The sequence below is a fragment of the Protomyctophum parallelum genome, assembly GCF_964188405.1.
Source record: "Protomyctophum parallelum genome assembly, chromosome: 6".
NCBI lineage: Eukaryota > Metazoa > Chordata > Actinopteri > Myctophiformes > Myctophidae > Protomyctophum > Protomyctophum parallelum.
Window position 1 is genome coordinate 32,797,600 of NC_139701.1, and position 22,399 is coordinate 32,819,998.

General features: G+C 42.6%; 3 protein-coding genes across 7 annotated transcripts; 2 read left to right on the forward strand and 1 right to left on the reverse strand.

Annotated features, from left to right (window-relative positions):
- The first annotated feature begins 1,352 nt into the window (after positions 1-1,352).
- LOC310859650 (uncharacterized protein) lies at positions 1,353-9,279 on the forward strand. 2 transcript variants are annotated; one of them, XM_083766312.1, is made up of 9 exons: positions 1,353-2,681; positions 3,154-3,271; positions 3,491-3,562; positions 6,962-7,024; positions 7,426-7,516; positions 7,633-7,745; positions 7,846-8,046; positions 8,368-8,562; positions 9,161-9,279. In XM_083766312.1, exons 1-9 carry the CDS (start codon positions 1,414-1,416, stop codon positions 9,197-9,199), a joined length of 2,160 nt encoding a protein of 719 aa, XP_083622438.1. In that variant the 5' UTR covers positions 1,353-1,413; the 3' UTR covers positions 9,200-9,279. The 2 variants fall into 2 exon arrangements, with proteins under 2 accessions (XP_083622438.1, XP_083622439.1); XM_083766313.1 differs by lacking the exon at positions 6,962-7,024 and having other exon boundaries at positions 1,360-2,681.
- Positions 9,280-9,296: 17 nt separating this feature from the next.
- On the reverse strand, positions 9,297-13,547 carry LOC310859651 (E3 ubiquitin-protein ligase TRIM65-like). Of its 3 annotated transcripts, none has more exons than XM_083766315.1 (9): positions 13,444-13,547; positions 12,358-12,731; positions 12,155-12,250; positions 11,394-11,621; positions 11,033-11,192; positions 10,841-10,888; positions 10,642-10,695; positions 10,255-10,493; positions 9,297-10,040 (listed from the first exon to the last, which is right to left on the reverse strand). In XM_083766315.1, exons 2-9 carry the CDS (start codon positions 12,724-12,726, stop codon positions 9,741-9,743), a joined length of 1,494 nt encoding a protein of 497 aa, XP_083622441.1. In that variant the 5' UTR covers positions 12,727-12,731; positions 13,444-13,547; the 3' UTR covers positions 9,297-9,740. The 3 variants fall into 3 exon arrangements, with proteins under 3 accessions (XP_083622441.1, XP_083622440.1, XP_083622442.1); XM_083766314.1 differs by having other exon boundaries at positions 10,642-10,698; XM_083766316.1 differs by lacking the exon at positions 10,642-10,695.
- Positions 13,548-15,770: 2,223 nt separating this feature from the next.
- Positions 15,771-20,043, forward strand: bmb (brambleberry). Of its 2 annotated transcripts, XM_083767273.1 has the most exons (12): positions 15,771-16,195; positions 16,705-16,833; positions 16,957-17,142; positions 17,238-17,460; positions 17,703-17,823; positions 17,925-18,100; positions 18,310-18,516; positions 18,619-18,760; positions 18,876-18,934; positions 19,166-19,278; positions 19,386-19,486; positions 19,735-20,043. In XM_083767273.1, exons 1-12 carry the CDS (start codon positions 15,965-15,967, stop codon positions 19,862-19,864), a joined length of 1,818 nt encoding a protein of 605 aa, XP_083623399.1. In that variant the 5' UTR covers positions 15,771-15,964; the 3' UTR covers positions 19,865-20,043. The 2 variants fall into 2 exon arrangements, with proteins under 2 accessions (XP_083623399.1, XP_083623400.1); XM_083767274.1 differs by lacking the exons at positions 19,386-19,486; positions 19,735-20,043 and having other exon boundaries at positions 18,876-18,955; positions 19,166-19,279.
- Positions 20,044-22,399: the final 2,356 nt, after the last annotated feature.

Below are 22,399 nucleotides of genomic sequence, written 5' to 3' on the forward strand. Positions count from 1 at the left end.
GTTGCCAGTGTATGACTTGGCTATGATCTTGGGTTACAATAGCCTCAGTTTGAAATGCTTGTGAGCATGTCAGTGCTGTCATATCATGCCATCAGTTATTCATTTATTTTACTCTTAAATATTGCAAATGCTTTAATTGTTTGCATGTGTATTTCCCCCCTTCATTTCCTTCTTAAAGATTTGTCAATAACACTTAGTTAAAGGAATTAATTTGGAAAGCTAAAACAGAATCCAGTGTTTCCCCTAGGTGGTGTTCACAAATCAAGGAGCGGCACTTTGCCATTGTTAAATGAATATAGCGGAAACGGTGGAATATTTACGGGTTCATTTAAGTAATGCAAAAGGGGACAATCGGCTAATTTTACAAATCCTGTCTAACCACTAATGTTGTGTCAATTGAAATTCCATCATTTGACTTATCCAGGCTACACTGAAGTAAGAGTTGATGTGATATTATTAATCTATAGACCTTATAGAGCCGTGTTATTTTGCTAACTTGATTTTTAATTTATTGTAAAATGTCAACATTTGCTCAGGAGTCGGGACATAAAGAATTAATGGAATTTCATTAAGAGAAGTACATTCACTTCATTGTCCATTTGTAGGACAAACTATAAATAAATAAAAGTGTGTATTCTGGTCAAAGATGTGGCAACTCGTTTATTGCTGATTCGACATTTCGATCACTTGTATCTTCAGTATCTGAGTGGGAACATTTTAAGCGTACAGACATTTTATTCCGTTTCTCAACATTCTTTGGGCATATTTTCTTTTTGTAATAACAATGTAATAACGTTCAACATTGACCTGTATTCATAGAAAAGGTTTTGAAATTTGTAATCATACATGTGAAGTGTCAATTCGAATTGGTTTATGCAATGGTTTGATTGTGATGTTTCCACTAATCGACGTTTGCTTTCTGTTGACGGTAGTAATACTGCATGCAAATTTTGACAGTTTCAGTTTTTTTCGTTCTCAATATTTAAGTAAAAATCTTATTAAACTTGCACCTTGCGTGCTTGGCTTATTGGGACCTTAAAACTAAAAGATCTTAACTTTGGATAAATCATTGCAGTGGATGGATTTGTGCTCCAATTACCTTACCTTCCACTTTTTTTACAGCACATTTGCATGGAGTTTTTTGTTTGATTCCTTATCAAAAGTCTTGCATGCTGCTTTATGTGTTCCTCTGGGATTGATACTTTGACTCACTGCTCTACAGTGTAACTTACAAAGAATTTGTTTTGACAGAAATTCCTGCAGTGAGTCTAATGAATATTCATTCATTAGACTCACTGCAGGAATTTCTGTCAAAACAAATTCAAAGTTTCAAACAAAGTTTCTAAACTCCTCTGTAATTAATACAATAGTCTTTCCCTGTTATTCCTTTCTTTCTTCTGCAACGGATCGAAGATGATGCCTCAGGAAAACCTGCAGTGCTCTGAGCATGAACTGCCGATTGGTCACTGTCTGGACTGCTCCACTGAGGTAGAGGCGGGAGGTAGGAAGAACGCTGATTCGTGCCACAGAAATGGAGAAACGGCATCCTCCTCTCCAGAGAGTGGCAGCTTGAATGGGGATGGCAAGCGCAGCGGGAAAAGCCGCCGCCGTCGTAAACGTGGTCTTAACCCTGAGGGCTGCTCCGAGGGGTTGAAAGCTGAAGGGAAGGTCACGTCTGAAGAGAAACCAGATCAGGGGACTAGCCAGCTGACCGACCCCTGCTCATCTCTGCTTGGCCTGCAGTCAGAGTGTGCATCTGTGTGGTTTGAGCATAGCATCTATGAGCAGGCGGAAAGCCTATATCAGTCTTGGTTGGCACGCACTTCCACCACTCCGATAAACGGATCACCTCCAGCCGCAGAGAATCACCCTAATACTCAAACCACTACATCTCCCTCTCCGCCACGGCCGGCCTGTAGTCATGCTGAACAGGTGGCCTGTCATCACATGGTGCAGGAAGTGTGGATGAACAAACCATCTTTTGACCATGCAGAGCGGTGCTTTGTGCAAGGGTCCCTGCAGCTGTCCATTCCAAACTCCCTGCATCTTCCATCCCCATCTAATCACTGCATCTCACCTGCGACACCCGATGAGGGATATCAGTCTCTGGCTCCAACGCCCGCCACCCCGAACTTGCAAGTGAGTGCCGCTCCAGTCACTCGGCAGCCCATCAACGGATTACCTCGTGTCCCGGTGGATCTCCTCAGAGATGTGTGGCTAGAGAAACCTCTTTATGACCATGCCGAGGCCACCTTCTACCAGAACCTCTACGGCAACAATTCTTCAAAACCACGGACGAGCTCGCCCCAGACCTCCAGAAGTAGTGACCATCCTCAGAGCCTTGTAGAAGAGGAAGAGGAGGAGGAGGAGGCTGAAGTGGTGGTAGAGGAGGAGAAACGGGTGATTCTGCAGGGCAAGGCTGAAGTCTTCCACGCTCTGCACCCTATCCAGGAGGAGGAGGAGCCTGCTGAGATCACAGAGGCGGAAGATCGACCGGTGGAATCTGTCTGCCACTTCCTTCACCCGGACAGTGAGAAGGTGTGGTTGGACAAATGGCGCTACGATGCTGCAGAGAGCCGCTTCCACGGTCACTGTGGGAATCGTGCCGTGGTGGTGAAGGGGGCTCGAGGGCCAGATGCCAGGGTTCCGTCCACTGCCTCCACCAGCCCTAAGAGGGTCAAGTATGACTAAGTCCTGGAGAATGGAGCCCCTCCAAGCACTTCCAAGTTCCTCTTTAGGCTTTTGAGTGCATTTTATTTTATTTATTCCATTGTGTGTATGACTTTCTTTGTTGTTATTTAAGTCTACATTCCTTTGGTCTCATCTACATCAACATTTTCTGGCATTGTGTGAATGTTCTTGAGTTACTTTTATGCTTTTATGTGTTTTATCTTAATAGCTTATTTGAAGTGAGTCTGATTTGGAAGAGTATACATTAGATAAATGCATACAAATGTGTGCAGTCATTCTATTCAAAATATTGTTCCCTGTTCCCTTTCCCTAATGAAAGGGATTGTTCATTGTTGTGTATTTATGAGGATTGGAGATTAACCTCTAGTTTACTCGATTAACATTAACGTATCATGATTCTTTATTATCTAAACTGTTTCTAAAACATCCTTCTCTTATCCTCCCCCTTTCTCTCTTCTGCAGCGCCATGAGTGCAGTAGACTTCCTCGCCCAGGATAAGATCTGGTTTGATAAACCCCGTTATGACGAGGCAGAGAGACGCTTCTATGAGCACATGAATGGCTCCACACAACCAACACAGGTTACTACATATTTTTAGCCCAGTTTCTATGTTTCATCTTAGCACACATCTGTGCCGTACAATTGGTGCCCATTTCTGCATTTCCTTTGAATCCCTTTTTGTAAGAGCTTGGAAATACAAAACGGTATAAGAAAACATAAGTAACTATATTCATGGTCTCTTTGAGATTAAATTTTTTGTGTAAAGAATGGATGAAGTAATGTCTTGTATCTCATTCAGGAACTGGGAGCTAACACCATTTTGCAAGACATAGCTCGGGCTAGGGAGAACATTCAGAAGTCCCTGGCAGGAGTAAGTATAGACTACAGACTGTAAAATATTAACCTGTTCATTCCCATCATTCATCCATTCAATGTAGACTCAAATGCATTAGCTCTAGCATCCGGCTGTATCAGGCCAGGTGTATCCTGCTATGAAGTTAGACCGCGGTCAAAGAAATGATGATGAAGTTAGAGCTACGTGTCAACTCACTGTGATATTTCAGAGTTGTACAAGTCCCCACATAAAACAAATTAAGCAAACACTACCTTACATTAGGAAACGCAGCATTTAAAAACATACATACACAAGGAAAGTACAAAGGTGTAAAGTGCATCTACATAATTTAGCAGTGTTTTTATCTTTTAAGAGCGATATGGATTTGTAACTAAAGTAACTTGTGCATAAGGTGCACTATTGCTTTCAATAGAAACACTATTGCACTATTGCTTTCAATAGAACACAACGGAGACAGCATTTCTTTCACCTGACAAATATCACTATGTGATCATTTCTTGTTTTAGATTGTACTTAAAGTATCGAAATGACGTACAATCTCTTATTGTCAGAGGTAGGTCATTCCAGATTGAACAGCCCTGAACTGAAAGGATGGTTTGCCGCCCCTCTAGCGGTTATATTACAGTGGTGATATGAGTGGGGTTTCCTATCGCACTCTTATATAGCTGTTCAATGGGTTTGAGAATCGTTATACCTGTGCAAGACCAGTTTGTGAAACAATATTGAACGTGTAATAGGATCAAGCATTGGAGATAATATTTAGCAGCACTGTGTGGGAAGGGTCTAATTTGTTTAAAGTTTTGAAGGTTGAATTTGATTGTGTTTGAAACTTTTTTCACATGGGTTTGAGTCTAACATGACCCCGAGGTACTTGAACTCTGACACAGTTCAAGTTCCTCCCCACCCCGAAACACATTTGATGACTCTAGCACAACTCGTCTTTTGGAAAAAGCCATGCAGACAGTCCTTTTTGCGTTCAAGAGCAGACATGAATCTATAAGCCGGTCTTGAACACTGGTCAGAACAGAGGTTAAGACTGTTGACACTTAGGGCTGTATTTTGCGTGTCTTAAGTACCAGGTCTTATTCCCTAACTTGAGTAAACTAAAGACCTGGAGGCGTGATCAATGCCATTTGTCTATTCTGAGTGGCCAAAGAGCATTGATCACGCCTCCAGGTCTTTAGTTTACTCAAGTTAGGTAATAAGACCTGGTACTTAAGACACGCAAAATACAGCCCATAGACTACAGTGTGGTATGGAGACATGACACCGTTTACACTTACACTGCTTTCTATTTGATAGGTATGAGCTAAACCACTGGATGGCCTCTGGGGGAAAGTTTAAATGCATTAGTTTGGACCAGGGGGGCAGTCAGCCAGATATTTCGTGAAGCCTCATTTGAAATCGGTAGTTCATATAATGGCCTGTTGGACTGCTGGACTGGACCCAAAAAGCCCCATAGCTCCATAGAGGCCCATGTATTTTGGCCCAACTTCACCTAGACTGTATTACCTTAATAAACATGGTCATGAATACTTTCTTCTTCCAGTCACTAGTTTAAAGTCTCATTTCTAATGTCATAATATTCTTTTTGGAAAATTATGGTCCCATTAATTAAAAAAATGACCATAAAGTCGCGTATGTTCTGAGGGGCGTGGCTACCGTTACAGTCTATGATCGGGATTCCCCTCCCACTCAAGAGTCTTCTCCTCCCACTCGAGTCAAAATAAAAACCAACGGAGAAAAAGGGGGGAAGTCCCGCCTCGTTGTCTGGGCAGCCAATGACCAGCTGGTACAAAACGGAGCCAGCCAATGGCCAGCTGGTACCAAACGGATCTAGAAAGATGGCGACTTACATCAGGAATTAGCATATCATTACAGGCTTCATTTTACGTTCATGTTAGACCCGGGGAACGCTTTGTCCATATTTTTTACAGTCTATGGTTTGGACAAGAGGACCTGATGGCTGACTGAGTCAAAGGCTTTTTTAAAAGCCTTTGACTCTTTGATGTGACTTTAAAATGAACATGGGACCTTGTCCAAAGCACATTTCACCCTTTCTGTAAATAGACAGTTTGCCGACCCAGTGGAGTGGAATGCCCGAAAGCCAAACTGCATAGGATGCAGTGGGGTGTGACTTTTGTCTAGGTGTTTGATTATAGACTTGACAATCTACTTTGCTGCCTCTGCTGCTGTGAGAACTAACAAATGAGCATGTGCTATGCATATAGGTTTAAGCTTTGTTTGACTGGTAGATTAGTTCCTGATACTATAAAATATTATATTTGACAGACCTTTATGGATCCTAAGTGAAATCCAATTGTCACAGCAGCACCGGAGCAGGATAAATTGATATAATATATATATTATTTATATTTATAAATGCATTTTGATATCAATCTTAATTATGCTTGTCCCTTGACCCAAATGTGCAAAAAGCTGGTGACTCCTTGTGCATTTCAGTGTGCAGTACTCACTAGAGCACAGATCTCTGCCAGGATGCATGCCATAATAGTACTGTCTGACGACATAATGTAAAATCCTCTCCATTTCTCTATGCATCAGGACGGTGCTGTGTGAAACAGACGCAGTGTCTGTCATTGTGATCTTCATAAATCTCTCTAATAACAAAACTAATTAACTATGTTGACAAGACTATGTTGGTGTAACTAAGAGATTTTTCTGGATGTTTTACATGCTTCTACAGTATTGCCAATCAACCAGTATGCATTATACAGTATTTGCCTGCTCGCAGCTGATGGGTCAGGGGCTACTAGTAGTGTAGGTTCCATACACCTGACATATAGCTTGCAACCCATTGGCTATGTCCTTGCATTGCATTGCATTTTATTTGGCTGGAGGGACATTATTGTTTGATCTGATTTATTAATTCACAGAATCTGCAAGTACACAGCAACACTGGAGGATTTGATCTCCCTTGTTCTCCCTCTGACTGGTTCCTTGATTGGGCTTGATGTTTGAACTTATTTGCAAAGCTAAACAAACTGGGGAGGTTATCATATATGTCAATTATTTGCAAGCTAACTGACATTGACATCAGTCAGTATTGGCAAGTGTAACAAGGCAAGTGTATACAAATGTATACTGTCTGCAGTATACTGTATATTCTGGCATATCCCCATAATGAAAACCAGTGCTCATGTAAGTATAATCATGTTGCAATACTCAAGGTGATGGCCTTCTATTACTACATATAGTGCTGATGATAACTTCACATGCCAAATGTAAATGCTACTTCCTTTCCTCGGTTACCCTCTGAAGACATTTCCGTATTTGTTTTACACTGCAGTTGCTCTCCTTGGTTCTGAAAATACTTTGTAGTTCATTCAATCCTGTTCCTCCTTCCCTCCCTCTTACCCTGGTTTCTGTTTTTACCTGAAACCACCTCCCCAGCTGAAGTCTACACTGTTTAGCAGAGTGTCTGGTCAACCTTCCCTGAGCCTCCAATCCCAGCTCGTAAGTTTCCCACCCCAACTTGTGTGTCACTGGAACCACCTCTGCTAACAGCCTCTCTCATGTTGGCCCCCTGTGGGCCTGCCAGTCACCCACGTTTCCAGTCGCTTGGAACAAATTACCAGGCGTGGTGTGGAGTGGAGTTGGCCCCATCCCTGTAGTTCTTCCAACTCATAACCTTTCCACTTGTCTTCATCAGGGTCCATCCTTGGCTACTGTATTTCTGCTGCAACCGCCTGGCTTTAGTTGCTGGTGAGAAGGACGTTGATTGTGTGGTGTTGCGTTCACGTCTGGCTTGTACATTGGTTTTGAAGAGTGTACTAACTCGAGTTTGGCCACTAGATGTCATTGGCGCTCTGTAATACATTGAACCTTACTTTCCACTCTTTTGTTTATTTCCACAGCAGCAGAGCTCTGGCAGTGGGGCAGGAGATCAAGCTGAATTTATTTCTCGTATCAAGAGCCTGGAGCTCGAGAACAACAGCCTGCACCAAGGTTGGTCTGTTGACATCAAATATTTCAGTCAAATGTAGTCGCCCTTAGTCAGATCAACTAAAATATATTTTGTATCCCACATGATCTGGCTGACTTGTCTTGCGCTGTGAGACCAGTGGTGGATACCTTGAGGTCAGCACTTTCCAAACTAGAATGTCGAGTAGCAGTTCTGGAGAAATCCCCTGTTGCAGTAACCCCAGCTCTAGCTCAAGCAGCGCCCTGCACAAACGTAAGTCTCTCCCTCCATCAGAAGAAAGAGCTGGGCTGTCATGCATTTTGGTCTGTTTTGTGAATGTTTGTAAGACCTTTTACTCATTCAATATGTTCAGGGCACCACAGCCCAGCAGCAGAGAACCAGTGCACCAGTTGAAGAGGATGAAAATGATGATGACATTGACCTATTCGGTAGTGATGAGGAAGATCCTGAGGCAGAAAGGCTCAAAGAACAGCGGCTGAAAGAGTATGCGGAAAGGAAGGCCAAGAAACCTACACTCATCGCCAAGTCCTCTATCTTATTGGATGTCAAGCCTGTATGTTTGTCTCTTGTCCTACAAGGTTGAGTTATTTGTGCTCTTGGCGCTCTTATCATCATACATCATATTTTTTATTTTTGGATTCATCTTTCACCGTAAAGGACGTGACAAAAGCAAATATTATCACTATTCAAAGCTTTATGCAGTGAATAATTGATTTTTTTTAATTACATTTTGGGGATGAAGTACTTGTTGTGAATAGCAGGCTCCTGTCTATGCCAGAATTTTACTTCCCAACCATTTGCAGCACTTCAGTCTCTAATATGAACCTGCCATTAAACTGGTGGGTTCACACTGTCAAATTATTCTCATTTTCAGTGGGATGACGAAACGGATATGGCGAAGCTGGAGGAATGTGTACGGTCAGTGCAAGCTGACGGCCTGTTATGGGGCACATCCAAACTGGTTCCTGTGGGCTATGGCATCAAGAAACTGCAGATTGCCTGTGTTGTGGTGGATGATAAGGTCGGGACAGATTTGTTGGAAGAGGAGATCACGAAGTTTGATGAATATGTGAGTATAAGCAGTAAGCACAATCGCAGCAATTGACCTTTGAAGAATCATACCACCTGGCATGTTAAGCCCATTTACAACTCGCATTGTAGTTGACAAATATTGCTATGGTTAAGTTGGGTAACATTTTAACAACCTAATGTAAACATAAGTCTAACAATAAATCCGTTAATGGGGAAAATACTTTGTTCATGGACATAAGGTTGAAGCTGTGACTAGATTGACTGACTTAATAGATGACGGCATGCAGAGCCGTCGCTACGTATACGTGCAATACGCACTGCGATTAGGGCAACACGCCAAGGTGTGGTGCCAAGCAGACCCTCATAATAACAATTTTCTCTGTGGCTCCGCCGCGTAATAACGTACGGCCATGTGTGCGTCCTGAGTGCTCACAAACGGCGAAAGTATCATCTGTATCAGCTGCATGAGCGAACGCAGAGCTCTTGTCGGGAGGGGGGCAGCCCAAATAATATGCAAGTAGGGCAACTAAATCGTCAGCAACGTCCCTGACGGTATGGTCCTTTAACCACAATCAATCTTATACTAGTACCCCAGATTGTAATCTAAAGGATGTGCCCTCTTCACTGTGTTGCAGGTCCAGAGTGTTGATGTAGCAGCATTCAACAAGATATAATTACAGCACATGTTCTTCATCCCTTTTTGCCCCTGCGCTGATTGTGAAACGGTTAATAAAAGATAACTCTTGCACTTCAATGGCTTAAATGTCTTTAATTTAAAAGTGAGTTGCTTATGTGGTTTTATTTTATTGTATTTTGACAGATCATCAATTTCAATACTATCAATTGGGTACTACAAGCAAATTCCATTGCATTTTCTATACTAAATAAGTATGCTAAAATACATGGTCTCTAGTTTGAACGATACGTGGATGTAGATTTCCTGATAGAAGTGTCAGCAATAACTAATCGTGGTCATATTTAACCAGCAGAAGAATATTACATCCCTCTTCCCCTTTGTGTTCAATGTTGACTAGATATGAGCACAAACTGAAAATAAAATGGCTATATACAGTACTACCTATTGCACAAGTATGAAAAAATAAGTCGTCCCGAGTAAAAATAAGTCGTCCCGAGTGTTGTCCCAATCTCACTACCAGAATCCGCAGGTTTCTGCGTTACACTTTCATGTTGTCATGAAAGTGGCCAGTCGAGCTTCTAGTCAACTGAACAGAAGATGATGGTAGATTGTGCTCCAAGCCACACAGCAGGATAGAGAGGCTGGTTAAAAGTGGCCCCAATTCTATGGAGGAGGTGGGCTTGTCCACATTTGACTGTATAGTAACACAGAAGCCCTGCTTGCTGGTCCAGGAACACCCCTATTCTGCGGGACACAGTGCTAGAAGGGACCACAACAGGCCGAGTCTCATTGTCATGGCAGTATGTGAAGGAGGATGGATTGCAGCAAAGACTCCATGAGTTTGAGTTGTGTCCTAGCCGACATTCGTTGCCCGATCCCTGAGGATATGAGAAAATCACAGATGATATACCAGTACCAAAGGAATACACAATACAGTACAATAACATTTGGTGTTGCTGGTCTGCTTTGTACCCTAATGCGACTATGATTTACAGACTCGCAAGCCAAGACCATTCCAAAGCAGTAAGCACCCGTGAAGATTAAATTATTACTGGTGATGACATCAAATGTCTAAAGTGAATAAACTAGTACCTTCCTAGCAATGCACTCGTAGGTGAGCCCCAGTGCCGCCTGTGAGCCTGTCCACTCAACCTCCCAGTAACTGCGGTCCACTAGTTCCTCACGACACAATGCCTGGCACCAGGTGTCAAAGCGGTCAGGGTGGTCTGGGTACACCTGTAGTTGTCCATTCCGACTGGCCATACGGTTGCTCTCAGTCAACAACAGCTCCTTGTGCATCGTGAATGTGTCCAAAGACAGAGGGCAGAAATCTGTAACAAATTGAGCGCCATATACAGTGTCTGTTGAACAAGGACTGCCTGTATAATGGCTTTATCAGTTTTAGTTTTTCAGGGGGTTAATTCTATACGTTTTGTAGGGGAAGGCATAAACTAAAGCCAACTGATTTATGTTGCTCACATTGAAGGAGCTCATCTCTGTTGTCCAGAACAGGAACATGGGAAGAGATACAAGCTGCTTGCATTGTGGGAAAGTAAAAGGAAGTTATTAAGATAAAAGGAATAGTTGAAGATATATTGAAATAGTGATACTGACTGGCAGTGGCAGGTAAAACTAAACTATACACATGCATGTTATGTTTGCATAACAGGATACTTACTGGGCCTGGACTTGGATGTAGCCATACGCAGAACACTCACATTCTTCACTGTTAAGTTGGCAACAAACACACACACACACACACAGTTATATTCTGATACAACTTCCCTGGCATTGTATTAACACATTAATGATTGGAATGACAACATGAAAGTTAAACGTGAAGTTGACACCATAATGAAACTTAACTGACATGCATGGGTGATCTTTGGGAACTCTCTCTGATATAAACTCTCAAATTGCTCTCTCAGGTCTGAGATTGCCTTCCTCACTTGCCCAAAGGAGATGTGTGTGTTGACAGTAATCACTTTGGCCTCTCCAGGATGGGCTGGACCTCGGTACGACTGGCACATCTGCAACAGGATATTCCTTATTACAAGCAAACTGACAGATTAAATCACAAATCATTGTAATGTGTACAAGGGCAATATAGCCGGTCACTTTAAATGTTTCATACAAATTAACTGATTACTCAATCAATGATTGCATCCTGATTTTCTGTCTAGAACTTCTGAAAGAAATTATTCTGGTCTCATCTCTCTTTGATGCCTCACCTGTATTATCAAGCCCTGGTCCTGTGACACTTTCTCCAGTTCAGCATCTCTCCTCTTCAGCTCAGCGATCTCCTGTGTCAGATGCTGTAGCTGGGCTTCAGCTCGAGTCACCTCAGCCTTCTCCTGAGCCCTGATGATTTCCTTCATCTCAGAACGACGCCGCTCCACAAACTCCACAAGCTCTGCAAAGATCTTGCTGCTGTCTTTCACTGCTGCCTTAGCCAAATGCTATGGAAAGAAAAGGGAGCAATTGTGTGTGTGTGTGTACATTCTTCTTTAGACCTGAGTAAATGACTGACATTACACAATATGCTACTTCACAATGAAAACTGCCCAAGATAAAAACAATAGTTTGTTTTCATTGTTCTTTGTTTGCAGTAGATGAGCAGTAAGATTCATAAACAATAATAATGAATTTTATTTATATTGCACTTTTCATTCACAAGGAATCCCAGAGTGCTACATGGTTAAAAACATATAATCTATCATAGAAGGTTGAAAACGGGGTTAACAAAAACTGCAAAGCGACAGTTCAACACAAAAAGGCCTTCCGAAACAAGAAGGCCTGTTTTAAAGCATTCCACAGTCTGCGGCACTCTCAGGTCCATGGGGAGGCTGTTCCACAGGCGTGGTGCTGCCACATGACATAATTAGCCTGGATCCAGCCCACTCTCTGACCTAATATGATTGAACATTCCTACAATGTGCAGCTGGTCACATTTCTTTGTACCTCAGAATCAATCAATTTTATGCGTACTCACAGAGAAGGACTTAATGGTCTGTTTCAAGTGTTGTAGCTCCGACTCCCTCTCCTGAATTAGCTGAGAGAGTTCTCTCCGTGTGTGTCCCAAAAGCCTCTTCAGGAATAAAGTTTGATAACAGTCATGGGTGTTAATGGAGAACATTGTCTGACTTTATAATAGGGAATTGTGTGGCATCCTTAAGTTTGAGTAAGCAGACTCACCTCCCCATCGTTTCTCTCTGGATGGACAGAGGACAAATCAAATACAGCATGCTCAAAGCCTTGGTCTGCAAAGCCCCCCTCCTGGTAGAGGGGTGGGGCTGAAGGGCCATCCTCCAGCCTCACATTGCCTAGCTTCTCCAGCATATCTGCCAGCACGGTGTTTTTGCCCAGTGTGGGTCTGGGATTGAATGAGGCGCTGCACTGGGGACAACTGCAGGCCCACTGCCCCTGGCGGCTGTCCCAGTAGTCTCTCAAGCAGGTCATACAATAGCTGTGGCCACATGGGATGGTGACTGGATCCTTCAGAACTGCCAGGCAGATGGAGCAGCTAAACTGAGCTAGGTCCAAACTGAAAGAAGCCTGGGCCATTGTTTCTGGAATAAGACAGAGACCGAAACAATACATATTGATTGAGCTCTATTAAAAATGTGATGGAACTACAATTCAAAAACCTACTACAAAATGATGTAGTAGGACTGGTGGTCGTATCGTGTGCTGGCCAAAGGTGACTTCTTTCTTTTGTTCAAACAAGTCTTAAATAGATCTATTAATTTCTGATAGCAATCATTGAGTGTTTGTTCAGTAACAGGGGACTCTCTCTCTCTTTCCAGCTCTTTTAAGCAGAAAATGCATTCTGTTCAGTTTGGAAATAGTAGCCTAGCCTACACACTATCAAATTGAATCTGATAGATACACTCTGCTGATTGGCTGAAATGGTTCTTTATTAAAGAAAAGAGACAGCTAATACTGTAGCATTGATTCCTAAAAGAATATAGAGGTTTAATTTACCAAAATAGTTATGACTTAATTACAAAAGACCATGAAGTCATCCCAATATTGCTACACAATTAACGTTATGACTTAAATTGTTTACAAATGAGTCATTCTGTCATTGTATAAGTATTCAATGAATTCCACGGCCTTGATCATAAACTACACAGACAACACCATTCAATTCACATTTCCCGAATGGACGAATTTCACGTATTTTAACGACACATGATGCATGCATGCATTGCATTCATTTCATGCACAGAAACAATTAAACAAGAAACGATAGTGTTTTGTTTGTGTACGGATTGTTACCGTGTACTAACGCCCTCCAGCAGTTGACGGAATTCCCCAGCCCTCCTTTTATTCTATGGCCCAGCCAGAATATAAGGCCCAGCCCAGGCCAGATCCAGCACAGAACTTCCGTAGCAAGATTGTTCAGCTCTGGTTCAATAGTCAACCCAGTGTGGCTATGTAAAGAAGGAAAGGCCATTTATATTCCTACGTCACCGTCGTCACGTTCTAGGCACGTAGCCTACTGTACAGTGCCCACCGTCATCAGGCTTTTCCACTGCACGGCGGAAAAGTCTGGGACCTTGTATTCAACTGTACTTTCCTGTGCATTCCCTAAAGTATTAATTCAATTAATAAACACGCATGTTTCGCCAGAAGATGGCGCCAGAAAATCACTAATATAGGCTACTGATGATGAGAAACGTAAGCGACGAGAAACTGATTAAACTCACTTGCCACTCACTTTATGCAGGGGAGGATTATCCAACGGGCCTGTTGGGCCCAGGCCCAGGGGCATCTGAGCTTCAGCCTCTGGCTCAAGCTTTGGGGCCCCCAAAAAGTGCAAAGTTAATTAATAACAGTTATTACCTTCTAACGTATTGCCTGTAGTGGGCTTATGTCAATAAAATAACCCCAAATGTCCTAAACCAGTGATTTTCAACTGATTGTGAATGAGGGACTGCCACCCTGACTTAGGGCCGATTCATACTCCTATTTTACCGCTGTTTCGGCGCTGTAGTGCCGAAATGATTTCGGCTCGTCAGAAAATTTCAGTAGCACCGAATAGCCGACTTTAGGACGGTACCCGCCCCCCCCCCCCCCCCCGAACCTCAAATGACGTCACATTGTAGGCTCTACAGCGCCGAACCGACTTTTATTCGGCTCTAAAATAGGAGTATGAATCGGCCCTTAGAATCAACCTGGGGACCACTGTTGTGTTGGGTGGGGATATGGGCTAACATTAGTGCTCTTGAATCACTTGCTATGCATCCCATGTGTATACAACATCCCACTGTGTCTCAACTATCAACCAATGGTCCATTGACTAATAATTTTCTAATAATCACTCATCCAGACATTCCGGTGAACTTCCCCCTCTTGAGATTTTAACTCCCTTTTTCTGTTGAATTTCTTGACCTCCCACTTGGCAGTAAATGACTGCATGGACGGTCATCAATGTCACCAAGTCATTCAGTTCACTGTCTTTCAACTAGTAGAAAGAAAATGTACTAAATGCATGGTCAGGGACCACATGCAATACCTCCACGGATGACCTGTTGAAAACCCCTGTCCTAAACCATCATATGATACATGTTACTGCAAGTGTTTAAACCCTCAGTTTAGAGGGAGGTCTCCAAAAACAGGGCCCTTTGCATGTTGGTGCCTGGCCCTTTCTCTATATCCGCCTGTGACTTTATGCATGCGCATCATACCCTCTATTAGTAGGCCAATCAACTCTTCATTCTATCACAGAGGAAATGTTAAATTTCCGCAACACATATAGCAGACATGGTACATCCATCATGCATGTGTAACAGGGACACCTGTCCCATTTCACTATTTCAGGATAGTGCATTATACATGTGAACATCACACCCCCAATTACCCAGGTGTAAGCAGTTCACTGATTGGCTCTTGCCCTATAAAAACCTGTTGTGCCCTACATGATCCTTTCTGCTATTTTGTGTGCACACTGAGTAAGGTAGTAACTGATTGTTATGGAACTGGCCACTGGTGTTCATTTTAGTTAGTTGGTGTTAAACTCAAACCTCGCTAAGCCTAAATTTGTTAGCTCTAATCTAACCACACTAAATTACAGCACAAATGGTAAAGAAACTGAGAAGATGATGTGGTTCTTAAGATGACAAAATATTGATTTTGTTAAATGGAATTAAAACAACCCTGGAAAAAGCTTGACAATCTGTTGTTAAAGATGTAAAATCACTAGTCCTGTGGGCCTCTAGCAGGCCTACATTACATGCTACACTTGTAGGCTACATGTGGTAAAAGGGGCGCACATATGCAGCCACAAGGAGAGCGTTTCAAACATCCAGGAAAACCCCACAGATAGACGCCAGCAGTACAGGAGGAGAAGACATTAATCAGTGAGACTGACATAATGGGCAATGGGCATAGCCTCGCAAACTTCAAAGCCTAGGTGACGACGTTACACGAACGGTAAACGTCTGCGGTCTCCGAGGCTACCCGAATGGGGACGAGACTCCCAGACTATTACGCGTGCATACTGCATACTGCATAATAATGCAACCCCCTAGTGGTCGACCATGGTAACTGACGCTTGAGAGGTGCAGCGCAGGCATGCCTAGACATAGCTCTGGTCCAGAGCCTGAGCCTCAGGATATGGACCAGAGCTAGCCAGAGCCTCCGCCCGATGCTGATCTATTCTCAGTCACATCTTCTGCAATGCATAGTGCATAGATAGACTACCATATATTGCACTTTAGTTTAATTTTAACGAGTTAATCTTAAAGTAAAGTTTGCATCAGGCCTAATTGCGCATTGTTTTCTTTCGCAGCTCGCCATGAAGCATCTCTTTTTGCTGGTCGTGTTGTTGCAGTGTCCTGCAGCCAGTGGATTATTTGAGTGGCTCAAGCAAACTGAGTCTCTTACAGCTGCCACTCCAACACCACAACAGCAAGCTCCAGAAACACACACAGGAGATGTCCCTTTTGAGATGGCTGTTGCAGATGAGAAGTTCTTGTCTGAAGGAAGGCAGATGGACCTCAGTCCTTTGGATAGCTGTCATTCACGGGTAATTTTTGACAAAGAATAGCAAACTATCAAAATGTTCTCATAATAATTCAAAATTTGTGTAAATCACTGTGGTACCTTCATCACTTTAGCATTGCTGCAGTGATTACGAGTAGCCTATATTGATTGCAAGTGGGCTCTCAAATAATTGGCAGAACACAAGACTTTGTTAACATTAGTTACTATGTATGTATGCGTGTATATCATAGGTGTATATGCATGTATGCATGGTTCCTACTTCCTAGTATGAATGGCACTTAATAATTATTTCTTTAAAACCTTGAGAAAATGATGTTATTGTAAGTAAAAAGGAGCTTTAAGTAGGCCTACCGGTATACTATGTTTAATTTAATAATCAAATCGGGACACAATTTGATTTGATCATTAAAATAAACATACTCATACTGAAAATACACAGCCCAGCTGCTATGTTAAATGGTAAGATGGGTGGTGATTTTCTCATATGGAAAGGTTTGGGAATCACTGGTAAGAAGTTCTGTTGTGTCCCAGGTGGTTGCTCAGTTGAAGTCAACCTGTGGAAGCCTGTCGGAAGAGCAGCTTGCCAAATTAGGAGTGGTGCTTTTCAACTGCCAGGCAGAGGTGGAGGGTCGCAGCACCTACCCTTGTACAGAGGAAATGGTATACTATAATACTACGTTTTGGTAGATTTAATCTCAAAACTCACAAAGGTTTGAGGCCATGTATGTCTGTGCCTTTAACTGAAACGATGATCTTTAATTATACAATTATTTCATATTTCAGACTTTAAAACAGTGCACATCAGACATGGACGCAGACACGTGGAATGCATACCACATAGTGAGCAATCGAGCACGCTCTGTGTGCTATGCCACTCGCCAGCAGCAGTTCCGCCGTAGGGCAGAGATGACTGTCAACGCACTAATCTCCACAGCTACCAGCCAACTGGATGCAATGAATGACTTGAAGGTAGAGTTGCCGTATTGACTTTTGCACATTTGTTTGGAGGGCAAGCTGCAATGGTACAGTATGTCTTACCTCATGTCCACGTTCCCTTATAACAGGAGGGACAGCTGGAGCTGAAGGAGCTGACTTCTGCCTCCTTGGACAAGCTATTGCAGGGCCACAGTGCTTTGCAGTCCCAACAGGAGGGGCTGTGGAAAGGTCAGGAGCAACTGGAGAGTTCCCTGAGTTCCAACCTGAAGCATCTCACCCAAGAAAAGGCCCTCATCGCCTCTGGGCAGGAACTGGTTGCGCAGCTCATTCAGGGCATCACACAGAGGATGGGTGAGAAATGAAAATGTGTGAATCTTTGGATATTCAAAATACTCAGTTTAGTTTGACCACCGATTTGGCTTTACAGATAGTTTTTTACATTCACATGGCTGAGTGAAGCAAAGCATGCTTAACTTGGCATGCTTTAGCAGGTGGTCATTTTAAGCTGCAGTGGAAAAAACTGGTTATCTTACGGTAGTAGGTGTATTTGTGCAAGCAAAGTATATCACTTGCTGTCTCATGGCGTCCTCTAGAGAATGTTAGTGAGCAGTTGAAGGATCAAGGGTCTGAGGTACATGACAGTCACCAGGCCATTATTGAAGAACTTGCTGATGTCCGAGAACGAGCACAGGATGTCAACCATAAAATCGGCAAGTGTCTGAAATATAAAACATTTCACCATTTCAAAATTCTATTCTGGATTAATGTAGTCAATTTATTTTGAATGATCATGGTGTCTGTGTTGCTGCAGACAGCAGTATGGTAGGTTTTCTGCAGTACCAGAACCGGACAGCTGCATACTACTCTGACCTAATGGCCAAGCTGGAGCGTATGAATGGCACACTAGGAGCCCTGTTCCACCACCTTGACAACATGCAGTACTGTCTAGAAGAGCGGCTTCACATCATCCAGGGCTACCTCGGCTGTGCAGGTGAGAATCGTGTCCATTTTAGGAAAATGTCAGTGTGAGACGATGCAACTTCTCTGGACTAATGGGGCTCGGATTCCCATTTGATATCATGACCAGCAGTAAGAGTATTCTGCCTGTCTCACAACAGCACTGGCCTGCAAATCAATGTAACCTGCAATATGGCCAAATGTGTATTTTCAGACACTTCTGTTGTGCCTCTGTGATTTCAGGTCTGAGCCTGGCTGCCGTGTGGACATGTATCGTGCACACATGTTATTTCTTACTGTGTGCCGTTCTACTGGCATTCCTTGGCTGTCCCCTTTTCACCCGGGCCATGCTGCTGCTCACTGTGCCCCTTAATGCAGTGGCTGAGCTCAACCAGCAGCCAGCACTGGACCTGAAAAGCCTCAGCCTGTTGCTACTTACTCTATCTCTGGGTATGGACTTCTATTTGTTGATGGATATGATTATATGATGAGGCCCCCTTTTTTTGTTTTGGGTTATTTTAATTATCTTAAGTGTATGACATGCTTGCACAGGTCACTGGTTTGTGAATCAGCTGCTTTGGGCGTACACTCGGCTCAAGGTGAAGCCAGCCAGCCTGCCCCCATGCAAAATTGTGGAAGCAGAGAAGTGTGATGTGCCATCCTACCATCGATGTCGATCCTCTACACCAGAGCGGTGAGGCTGCAGATAACTCACTAGGGTTGGCACAAGCATACCGGACAAAGTTACTGCCTGTTGGTTTTATCTGATTGTCTGCATCTTATTTCATTTATCATCTCTTCATCTTCAGAGATGAACCGGATGGATCCCTGGCACATGATCTGCTGGATCAAGACAGCTGTCTCGATGGTGTGTAGCAGGACACTGAATGTGGGGGGCTTCATAAACTGCATCATTTTCAAATGCCTGTCAATTGCCTCATGTTTTTGAGGGGCCTATGCCCAGCTTTGTGTCTGTGTTCCCCATAGTGATGATTTGATTGGCTGAGGGCTTAAAAAGTGAGGATACAGGACGCCAAAAGTGAATGGCCAGAATGTGATTATGTTTGATAAGAGTGCCCCTCACTTTTCTTGTGTATAGGTGACATTCTCAAAGCAATGCTGTCGCCAAAACCAGAAGCCAGGTTTGTGCCAATAATGGACACACCCAGTCGATCCACATCAAAGTTCATAGGCCGACTCAGCCAGTCCACGGTGAGTGTCTGTATATACTGTATATATTATAGTTCATGCATATTTCTGTATTATAGTTCATGCACATTTCTGTTTTATCACCTATTTTATTTTTTTCTCTCTTTAAGGCACTCATTGAAGATGTGTACTTAAGAAACTTGGGAAGTGTTTTTGATGCAGATAGTGAATTCCGAAGTTCTAGCCCTAATCAGTCTTTAACCAGCAATGGGTTAGTTCTTTTGTTGTATATTTCATCCTCTGCTCAGACCTTTGTATTTTCAACTCGGCCCTAAAGGACGATCACACAAGACACTAGAAACGTGTCCAATATTATCCAGTCTTTTCAGCATGTAGTGAGTCCCACCACTTCCAGGTTTCATGCCGGTGGAAGTTGTGGGAACAGTAGCAAATGCAGACCATAGTTGTGTTTGCTTTTGTTCCATGTACTAATGTCGTCTTTTATTTTTCCTGATGTAGCTCTCTGTCAGGCCGTCAGCTGTGCAATGGCATTACAAAGACTGGAAAGGCTTGTAAGAAGAGGGCTGTGCTCGGACAGGACTTCTGCAGAGTACATGAAGGAGGTTATACCTCTTATGTCAATCCTTAACTGTCTAATGACGATTTTGATATTCGCTATAGTTTCCTTGCTAAAGGTTAGTCTGCTTCCTAAAACCCTGTTGCTTATGAAATAATGTTTGAGTACATGAATTGTTTTTATCTTGATTGTTGAAATGTCTTGGACTATACAGTTTTTACTTTGTATTTATTAAAGTTTTTATTGCTTTAGTATTTCAAGTTTATTAGAAAACATTATTGCATAATAGACATAGAAAGGTAGATGCCTCATTCGCTGCTGCAATTCATTGGAGCGACCTGTCTCGCACCTAGGGCGGAAGTGCGCCCATAGTTATGAGTGTTATGGCGGCCTCCAGTCATGTGACTCGTGTCCCTTGTCATTATTTCTTATTTGGCACCCACACGGAAGCTTGCCCTCACTTGAGAGCATCCGCCAATGTGCCGGAAGAGGAGTCTACTTTTCTATGTCTATGGTTCTCCCTACTTGACCGCCACAACTCCTGAATGCAAGTAATGGGCAGGAATTCTGTCTGCTGTTGTAATACAATTGACTAAATAGGAGGGTTCCTATTCCTATAACATGCCCTTCCAGACCCGTTTGAAAGGCATAATGGTACTACCTACACTACATGTACAGCGTCTCCTCATTGCCTCTGAGTTTTAAAGAATAGACCAAATGCACAAACCTAAATCCCAACACTAAACCTAAACCTCACAGGAAGCCACGAGCTAGTCATAAAACCTGAGGAGCCATGGGGTGAATTAACCCTAAACTAAACCCAATAAAGTTAAATAATCCTAAAACAATAGGGTAAACTTAAACTCAGGGATAAACTGGAGAAAATCTAAGGCTTCCTTCAGATACATGGCGAATGCACTCATTCCTTGCACTGTGCTTGCATATGTCGCGGTCTTTGGCCGCGACATATGTAAGCACAGTGCACTGAAGTCCTTCAGTCACCCCCCAGAGAGGACGTATAGGGCCTTAGTCCTACTCCTCCTCCCAGCCAACACCCCCCACTGACAGGTGGTTACCCCCCTTTTGATTTTCAGCTCAAACCCACAATTCAACATTTTGGTTTTAAGATGTTGATATTCATTTTGTATTCATCCTTAGGACCCCAAATCACACCTTGGAAAGCATGAGTGTCTATTTCAAACAGTGTTTTTTGACTGGGGGGGTCATTGACAGCAGGAATTAACCTGTCATAATTTGACCCCCCCAGACCCAGTATTAGGATGTATTAGGATGTTGATATTCATTCCCCACTCACAGGTAGTATCCCCCCACCCCCAGAGAGGACGTATAGGGCCTTAGTCCTACTCCTCCTCCCAGCCAACACTCCAGGTATGTACCTAGGTCTAAAATGTAATATCATACACGATGATTTGCCAATGGATAGAACCATGTGAATCATTTAGTAAATACATTGTCTGATGTAGCTTATTCTAGTCATTGTTTTCTAAAATGGTGGCTATGGGTAAAATTAACCAATGTCTGTGGGTAAATTGAGTCAATGGGAATCACTATTCATATTTTTTTTATTAAGTCTTTGCTACTCAAATTTGACTGAATGACCTTTAATTTGCATGTACATACTCATTTAAGAGAAGTTTGCAATATTGTAAATATAAGGTTCTGAATAACAAACTTTATTTAATTGTCTTAATATTGTTTAAATAAGGGGAAAAGGGAAAACTGTTATTACATTATTGATAAGTGAATACATTATCTGTTCAAGTTTAAGCTTTTAACATTACAATTTCATGTGGTTCAACTTACCCCTTATCTGGGGCAAATTCAGCCACATGATCACCCTTTTTAAAAAAGGTCATATTTTCATGGCCCTGTCATAGATGCTTACTCATCATTTCAATTGATAGACATCCTGAAATATGGGTAGATCATTAGATTTGACTGCCATCTCATTTTGCCTTGCTTCCAGGACAACTTAAGCAAAACATCTTCATCTTACCCAGTTCTCCCCTATATTACAGAATAAAATGAACTTTTACACAATATTCTAATTCATTGAGATGGACCTGTATAGCACAAGATGGGTGATCCGAGCACTCAAAAGTTAGAGGGGGCAGATATAGGGTACTTTAAAATACAACGTACAGCATTAAAGCCTGTCTGTTCAGTGCCTTGTCTCCATAATGTTCTACCTGAAGTATACAAGTTCTTTAACCAACAACTGATTTTCATATAAATTTATTTCCATATAAAATACTTACAAAAGTTACAAAAGCAGAACCCCTACCACATGCTCCATGACAAAGCAGTGAAGACAAAGTGAACCTAGGTATACATTATCTACCTAATCCATGTAAGCAAACCTTTCCAAATGAGCATCCTTCAAGAAATAGTCCAGCAGGCAAAAGGGTTATTTTGTTTAAAGTGCAACATTTGGAAGTCTTATGTATATATATTGTATACATGTATTCATGAATCCACTTGCTGACCGGCTGCCAGCATTGAGCAATTTTATATAGGGGTTTATGTGTGACCCTACCCTACCTATACACATTGAGTGCCGCCTGGTGGACAAAGTTAGTGGTGCTT